The following is an 8,487-nucleotide window of genomic DNA, read 5'->3' on the forward strand; positions in this document are numbered from 1 at the left end:
GGGGGGGGGGGGGTTATATGCTTGTTTCCTCAAGAATACATCGTTTCCTTCAATATATTACTGTCTCAAATTTTTTAAAGAAAAGTGTATTTACCATTTCACAGTCAAGCGCCAACATTTCATAAGGTGAAGATCCAATAGGAGCAGGAAGTGTATGTATAAAACCTGAATCAAATGAACTATTAACTTAAGAAATTCTCTAACATAGGAAAAAAAAGTGAAAAAGGGCCAAAGACAAGTCACCTGGTTGATTGAAAGGATAGCCATTGTCTTCCAGTTCTTTTGCAGTTAGCGTATAATATGTAACAGGGAAAGGTAACTCCTTCGGGAGTTTGATAGATATCGGTGTTTCTTTTTCAGGGCCAAGTCTTTCTGTACACATTCCAGAGAACATAAAGTCAGAACGTCAGTTCACCATAATTCAAGGGTAGATTAAGGCATCAACCAAAACCACTTTCAGCAAGTTCATTGCCACTAAAATGCCCTATTCTCAGGAGAGTATATGTTTGATGCCCACATAATTATGTAGACTCGCCTTTAAACTCCTTGTAGCACAGTTTTTTTTACACAGAAAAGTTTATCACCATGTTATACCCCCAAGGAGGTAAAGAAATTTATAACAATGATATTTATAATAAAGTACATTAATTCCCTACTCCTACAAAGAAGTAAAAAGAATTCTAAAACAGCACAAGAAGAAAATTAATCAACTGGAGAACTAGACCAAAACTAAAGTTTGCCAAATGGTTTACAAACCTTGTTCAGACGTCAAATTATTCTTTAAGTCTACACTATTTGCATCCCTCTTTCTCTTTACCTTACATGTCAAAAGTGCATCAATTGTTTGCATTCTATCTGATATACAGCTAGCAAAAAAATAAAAAATAACATGAGAACTGTAGCATTAAGAAAATCCCAGAAACATTCTAAAAGGTAAATAGAATAAAAACTTCCAAACTTCAATGAAAGAATGAGCACCTAAGAGCTAAAACTGCCCTCGGATTGCCGCATAATTTTTTAAACGTAGGAAGTATCTTGGTCTGTGACATGTACAGAGCAGCATCCAGGCCAGGGAGATAAACCATAACCACTTTGGGGATCAGGGGTTTATTCTGCATATATTTAACTCTGTAAGTATTTCCAGGAAACATTTGGAGCAAAAGTAAGCCATCAAATTAACAACCTTAGATAACTAACAATCAAAGTTTAAAAAAATAAGCATGCGCGTAAATTTTCGAGAGAAACAATAGAACACCAAGATCCCAGTAAGGTTTACCTCCTGGTCACATTCCTATGGAGATATAGCTCAACAATTGAAGAAGGGAAGTAGGAAACAAATGATGAATATAGCTCAAAAATATTTAGGTCATAGACCTTTAAATTGACAAATATCACCAAATTTTGATTTCTATTGAATAAAAATACGTTCATGATCAGATTTTTATTGCTCACACAAAATTCAAGTAAGACATATCAATAACCTAAAGTTAGGAAAAGTATCGACCTTAATGAAAACCCATGATGGCATGAAACCTTCAGCAAGCACCCAAGTTACAAGCCCTTGAACATCCTGCAGAAAAACATAAGTGATACTCAAAAAAAAAATCTCATAACCAATTCTGTCTTCAAATCACAAGAAACTTAGCAACCAAGTAAACTCACTTGCAGACTTAAAGTTGAATTAGACTCAGGAGTTTTGAAAAGAATCTCAGCTTTGGCCTACAAGAGGAATCGAAGTAGCAGAATGCACCATGTCATCCGTTTCTATATTGTTTCAGAACATAAAATTCAAGCAAAATAACAACAACAGTAATCAATGAATATAAAGAAGATGAAAATAACGGGAAAAAAGAAGAGGCAACGGCTTGAAGAATTTGAAAAAAGCAAATGGAATAGCTGAATGATGAACTAACAATACATACATCGGTTCCATATATATCGAAGAAGCTGGGGTTCTCCTTTGTTTTACCCACATCCGACCTGCCTTCTTCTTCTGAATCCAAGGCTGAAACACCAGAAGACGGCATGGTATTATTTTCTCGGCGGAGACTGAAAACAAGACTGTACTGGTCTCCTTAACTCCAAAGCCCTCAGGACGCGGAATCAAAACCCATTTATTGGCTTCCCGAATAAACAAAGGGTTGCTAATTTCTTAGTTGAACGTCCTATAGTCGAGTATCTAGAACAATTGTAATGGTGTGCTGTTTGCGTATGTATAATTTTAGGGTTTTCAAAAAATCGATGTAATCATTTGCTTGTACGGATAAAAATATGATTAATAAGCTGTTTATTGATCGTGAATAAAATTTTTAGATTTAGGTGTGTAGTATAAACTAAGTTTTTTAAGGTTATAAATGGATGATTGTGTCAAACAATCTCAGAGCTAATGAATAGAAAGTTTTAATTTTTTTTTAAAAAAAAGAAAAGACCGGAATGAACCAGTTGGTTCGGTTCCATTCAATCTAATTCACCGACTCAAATCGATTTTGAACATATATAAGAGGAGGTAAAAGTAGCTCTTTCCTTCCCCTCGGCTTCTCTCCTTCCCCTAAACCTCCTTCCCATCTATCTTGACTGGGAAGAGGGGGAGGCCCTTGAGGGAGCCCTGCCCACTCTTCTCTACTTTGAGCGATCCCTGGCTTCTCGGACAATGGCTAGAAACCATATGCGTCAACTAATAATGATTTGAAAGGGCTGACTCGGCAGCTTGTTCAGAACTCTACACAAACCCTAAGCATTCCTTCATTGTTGATGAACATATCAAGGTTTTTCAATGGGTGTTTAATTTATTTTATAGTGTATTCCAAAACCAACCATTTCTAACTAACCAGAATTGACAAGTTGGTTTTTAAATTGATATTGACTTATTGATTTACACTCGTAATGGAGACCATCTTAATCTTATCACTAAGATTCATATAAGAGACCCACCCTTGCTATAATATTAAGAAGTTTCTAATTTGTGTTAAACAAATGGTTCTCATCCATTTTGTCCATATTACCAAAAGATAGTTACACTAAAACTTCGTATTAAAAAAATCTCCGTGATCGAGAAAACTTTGACAGTAAATGATGTACTTAACCCTACGTACTGCAAGTGGCTTGAACAATTCTTGCATGAACGAGCAACTCCTAAACGCGTACAATAACAACTAATACACATACGAGAAACCACTCAAGGATGGGCAAACAAAAGTAATGCAATTTTGTGAGTGATGCAGTGAAGATGAATGGAAAGGAAGTAAAGATGATGCCAAAATGAGGTGATGAAACCGAATATGCAGAAAACAACATTTTTGTTTTTATATCATCGCTTGTCGTGTTTCGTTTTTGGTCCAATCGGCAAAGTTGGCAAAGTTTAAGATGTCTCGATGGCCGGTGCACCTAATGGGACAGAAGAGGCTGACGAACGTGGCCTTCCCTTCGAGATTGCCTTCAAGAACAAAGGTCCTTTCTTGAGCAGTGTATGTATCTTTATGGTCAGTTCGTCTTTATGGTCATTTCTTACGAACTGATGCCTGTCAATGGTGTACTACATTCTTAAAGGTGGCCGCCTGTTGATGTTCGTTGCTTGTATGACACAACAAAATTCCTTTCAACCGGACAAAATTTTGGCGCTCTAAAATGCAAAGGAAAGCTCGAAAAGGAAAATAGAAAAAGGAGGGGAAAATCACAAATGGTACATTAGAAATCAAAGAAACTCACCCCATCCAATCAGAGCAACACCTCCAACCACCACATTTTGCTTTAATATTTAAATAACAAATCAGTACAGAACATGAGCCATGCCCTGTTTTCATGGTGTGATTCCATCATCAGAAAGCCCATTTAAGCTAATCTTGTACCTGCACAAGCAGCTTCAGTAATCAAATTGAAGATTATTAAACCCATTCACTGCTCCCAGACCATTAAGGAGCTGGTCTCCCAAATCTTGATGATTTATGCTCTGTTCTCGAGCCAATGACGCCATCCCAATTCTCCCATTTGAAATCGAGTTACTTCCCATTGCAGACTTCATTCCATTGACCATAGAAGCCTGAGCAAGTCCTCCACCACCCATCGAGCCATACCCCATGCTCCTGATACCAGAAACACCATTGGCAGTTCCACTCCCGACCAGGCAGTTCCGTCCATTGAGACTCATAATATTGTTTGCTGCCAACATCCCATTAACAGGTTTCACATCCTCTGCTAGAGAGGAAACACCAGCCATTGTGTTCATCCCGTTTAGTTGGTTTGACATCATGTATTCCTGAATAATCTTTTGCATGGAGCTCTGGGAATCGGATTGATCGGCTTCAGAGGAGTGTGTTGGCTGTTGCAGGGGAACATTTACCGGAGAGTTTGTGGCACTTACGTGATTAGTAGTTGCAGTTCCAATTGATGATTGCGGAGGATTGTTAGATGAGGACAATGTAGGCGAATGGAAGGAGGGATTCGCTTGTGCCTGAGCAATCGTGGTGGAGGAACCTGGGGATGATATTTGCACAGAGTTCCCGGCATAAGGGCTTCCAGCACTGTTGATAGAGTTCTGCTGTCTGGAGTTCATGGAATTCTGGTGGAGTAACCCAACAATGGTACTAGCAGGAGATGATGTTGATGCTGGATTCGCGGGGTTATTTGCATTTGGAGCACCATTGTTAGCAGAAGCCGGAACAGAGCTTTGGTCGCCGTTTGTGTTTTGATCAATTGTTTGCTGGGGTTGAGGTAATTGTTGCTCAGTGTTTTGAGCTTGGCTGAGGAATCCTGGTGAAGCATTTGTCTTCCGTGGAAACTTGGCCAAACTCTCTGCAAACAGTTGCAAGAACAAGGGAATACAATGATTCAATAGTTGATTTCAGAATATTCAGACTGAGGGACCACTTCAAAAGTGAATTAAGTCTACATGGTGAAACAAATAAATTATTTTACAGAGTAATATTGGAATATATTTTATATAGTCTTACATTTTTTACCTTCCGCATTTGGTTAATAGTATATTTGATATATTTTATCTTATTTTTAGATTTGGTTAGTATCCTATTGAAATGTTGTGAACATTAATGAATATTGGACTTTCGATCCCACCTAAGTTTCTTGGACTTTCAATCTCACTTCTATTTCTTATTCTTAAGATTGTATTAGAGCTTTCTCATTCTTAACCAGTAACAGCAAAATATCTATAGTCAGCATAACCACATTGCCTAAATAGTCAGCGAAAGCAAGACTCAATTCATAACACCATTGAGCTAATATCATTGAATTTTGTCTTCCAGATACTATCCAAGTATTGAACATAATTCATCTTCTAAATCATGCATGTTCAAGCATATAAATCATTAAGTTGGGAATCTAACCATTAGTATCAAGTCGAATGAAGGTTTTGTAAAGCGGTCTTACATGATTTCTTTTTTTTTTTTTTTTTTTTTTTTTTTTTTTNACTCAATTCATAACACCATTGAGCTAATATCATTGAATTTTGTCTTCCAGATACTATCCAAGTATTGAACATAATTCATCTTCTAAATCATGCATGTTCAAGCATATAAATCATTAAGTTGGGAATCTAACCATTAGTATCAAGTCGAATGAAGGTTTTGTAAAGCGGTCTTACATGATTTCTTTTTTTTTTTTTTTTTTTCTTTTTCTTTTGTACAAGAGTTGGCATCTGACCAAAACCACAAGAAAGCACACTATGAAATTTAGCCAAAGATCCTTCTTTTCTTTCCTGAACGCATTATCAACAACCAAGGTCGAAAGGTCTCTAATGTCACGGGGGAAGATAATCTACCAACCAAAAGCTTGGAGAAAGTAATCCCAAATGAGTCTGGCCTGTTTGCACCACCTAAAGATGGTTTTGACCACTACTTTCGCACATAACACTGCTGTTCGGAAGATGGATATCCAAGGAGGGTGCCTTTGAAGCTTGTCAAAAAGATGGTCTAAATGTTTCCTCACCCATGCGACAATTTAGATAGACTTAGGGAACCTGAACCTCTTTTGTAATATATCATTGGTGTACTGTTTAGTTTTCTGCGAGGGGAAGATCCACAGGAGGAACTTGATGTTTTTTTTGTTTTTGGTGCTTCTTTCCAGTCCTGGTTACAAGCTACCTTTCCAATTTGTAGGCATTATGATTTAAACTTGAAGCGGCTGATTCACATTTCCAAATCAAATAATCTGTGTTCTGATTGAAGAATCCTTTCAGCCTCGTGATATAAGAGCAGGCCACTCTTCTAACTCTAAGCCACAGGGTCCAGGCCTAATTTTCTTTGTTCCAATATTCTCTTATGAGTCAGCCACTCATTAGTCTTTGACGATGGTGTTCGAGAACAGAAAACATGGCAGTGAAGTTGGGAATACTTTAGGGCATGTTCGGTAGACATGAGTTCACTTATGAGCCCGCCACTCATTAGTCTTTGACAATGGTGTGTTTGGGAACAGAAAACATGGCAGTGAAGTTGGGAGTACTTGGGGCATGTTTGGTAGACAATCTGATTTCTATTTTATGCTTTCGGATTCACTAACATACGCAAGCGAATATACGTTCGGAAGATGTGTCTTAAAAACTGTATCTGAATTCTGTCATTCAAGTAAAAATTCTTAAAACAACACTTCTGTGTTTTAGCTGTACCCAGATTTGAATTAAAATTTTAAAATACATGATCTATATATATATATACACACACAAGTAAGAACTAAATTCATTTTGTTAAATTAATACAATAATTAAAATTATATGATATTATAAAATAATAATTACACAAAATTTATAACCTAGAACATGTTCATAAATTAAATTATTATTCAACTTAATATTTAATCAGTAACCACGACTACTTTTATAGTTTATAAATATATTATCAAAAAACATTTTGAAAAATTGTTTAAACTGAAATCCAATTCTACTTCTGCTACCAAACACATATCTGAAAACCTAAAATAAAACTCTGTTCCCATGGAATCCCTTGTTTTGAAATTTTTGTTCTTAGATCAGCAAGCAAATGCACCTTTATTTTTCCAAAACCTGATTCGTAAGTCATTAAGTATAAAAGAAGAACCATTCTCAATAGCACGTGAATACTTGGCAATAATCTGTCAGAACAACTGGAGCTAACTGGGTTTTTTTTTTTTTTTTTTGTGCCAATATTTGATCTAAATTCTGTATTTAGATTTTACAACCTTCCTCCGTAAGATGCTATCTCCATTGAAGAATGACCATGCCATTTAGAAAAGGGCCAGTGTTTTTCATCCTAATGATGCCTATACCAAGTCCTCCCAAGCATGAAGGAAGAGAATTCTGCCCACTCCCAGTTAATTAGGTGGCCTCCATCAAGATTAGTCATTCCCAGATAAAGTAACCTGTGATTTACCTGATCTTAACAGCCTTGACTAGCAGGAATTTTGAAATGGAGATCGGAAAGAACTAGTTAGGAAAGATTTTATGGTGTCTTGGCTAGGTTCAATGTTTTCCCCTTAGGTTTCTGTTACTAAGAACTTTAGTGATTGCCGTTTATCTCTTATTCTTAACAATTGGAGCTCTTTTTTGTAATTTTGTCTTATTATTTATTTATTTATATAAGAGACAATTCCATTGATGTTTGAAATTTACAAAAGGGATGTGTTATCCATGATGTTTACAATTTCATTGATGTTGTAATTTTGTTTTCTTATGTTTTGTTCTTGGGTGCATCAGTTTGGTATCTCCTTTTGGCTTGGGCTTCTCTCCCCTTTTTATTTTCCTTTTTTCTTTTTTTTTTTTCTTTTTTTTTTTTGTTAACTGCCTCATATATTGTTTTGTTCTTTTTTAATGAAAATTGTTTCCTTCATGAAAAACAAACAAGATATTCAACCTCAGCCAAGGAGATTTCAGGGAAGAATGGATATTGGCACGGTGTATAAACAATTATTTTTTTTTAAAAGAAAATGTCTATATGTTGACACATTTAATACCTAAAAAGATACCAGAATATGTGATTCACTAAAAGAAACAGAATATCATGAAGGCTCAAACCTCCTCCCAAAAACTTCCCATCACTATAGATTCTCCCATTGCATAAAAACGCAGATTGACAAAGGAAAACCCATCTAAGACTACCTACCATACTTAATCTGGAAATCTCTAGCTGTCACCATTTTTTCCACAATGAAAATTTTATCTTTTACTCATAAAGGGGAGGATAAAGTAAACAAAAAGACAAAACCATTCCAAGAATATCTACAGTACCTAATCTGGAATCCCCTTCATATAAGTAATGTCTACTGTGCAAAAACAAACTACAAATGAAGCATCCAGCACAGATTCATTCAACAAAAGGAAACATGATGCAAAATATTAATGAAGGTTAAACTTACCAATTGGCCCTGTCGAAGTTTCTTGACTGTAATCTATCAAGTCCTTCATACTATTGACGACTTCTGATATCTACATTGTACCCAGAAAATAGCTATCAGAGATGATGAGCCAAAAACAGTTTTTTTTTTTTTTTTTTTTTTTTTTTTTTTTTT

At 36.0% G+C, this 8,487-nt stretch overlaps 2 protein-coding genes across 3 annotated transcripts in view; both read right to left on the reverse strand.

Moving 5' to 3' along the window:
- Positions 1–2,186, reverse strand: part of LOC111433387 (small RNA degrading nuclease 5-like) — an 11,405-nt gene extending 9,219 nt beyond the window's left edge. The window contains exons 1-7 of the mRNA XM_023070438.1: positions 1,923–2,186; positions 1,663–1,719; positions 1,505–1,570; positions 979–1,112; positions 757–866; positions 244–372; positions 95–165 (exon numbers count right to left, since the gene is read on the reverse strand). Of these exons, the coding sequence (XP_022926206.1) occupies positions 95–165; positions 244–372; positions 757–866; positions 979–1,112; positions 1,505–1,570; positions 1,663–1,719; positions 1,923–2,027 (672 nt within the window). The 5' untranslated portion in view covers positions 2,028–2,186. The remainder of the gene's footprint in view (positions 1–94; positions 166–243; positions 373–756; positions 867–978; positions 1,113–1,504; positions 1,571–1,662; positions 1,720–1,922) is intronic.
- A 1,474-nt stretch (positions 2,187–3,660) lies between these two features.
- Positions 3,661–8,487, reverse strand: part of LOC111433386 (transcriptional corepressor SEUSS-like) — a 14,477-nt gene continuing 9,650 nt past the window's right edge. For both annotated transcript variants that reach the window (XM_023070437.1, XM_023070436.1), the window contains exons 9-10: positions 8,335–8,404; positions 3,661–4,788 (exon numbers count right to left, since the gene is read on the reverse strand). In XM_023070437.1, coding sequence (XP_022926205.1) covers positions 3,860–4,788; positions 8,335–8,404 — 999 coding nt within the window. In that variant the 3' untranslated portion in view covers positions 3,661–3,859. The remainder of the gene's footprint in view (positions 4,789–8,334; positions 8,405–8,487) is intronic.

Source organism: Cucurbita moschata, unplaced genomic scaffold, assembly GCF_002738365.1.
Source record: "Cucurbita moschata cultivar Rifu unplaced genomic scaffold, Cmos_1.0 Cmo_Scf00042, whole genome shotgun sequence".
Lineage (NCBI taxonomy): Eukaryota > Viridiplantae > Streptophyta > Magnoliopsida > Cucurbitales > Cucurbitaceae > Cucurbita > Cucurbita moschata.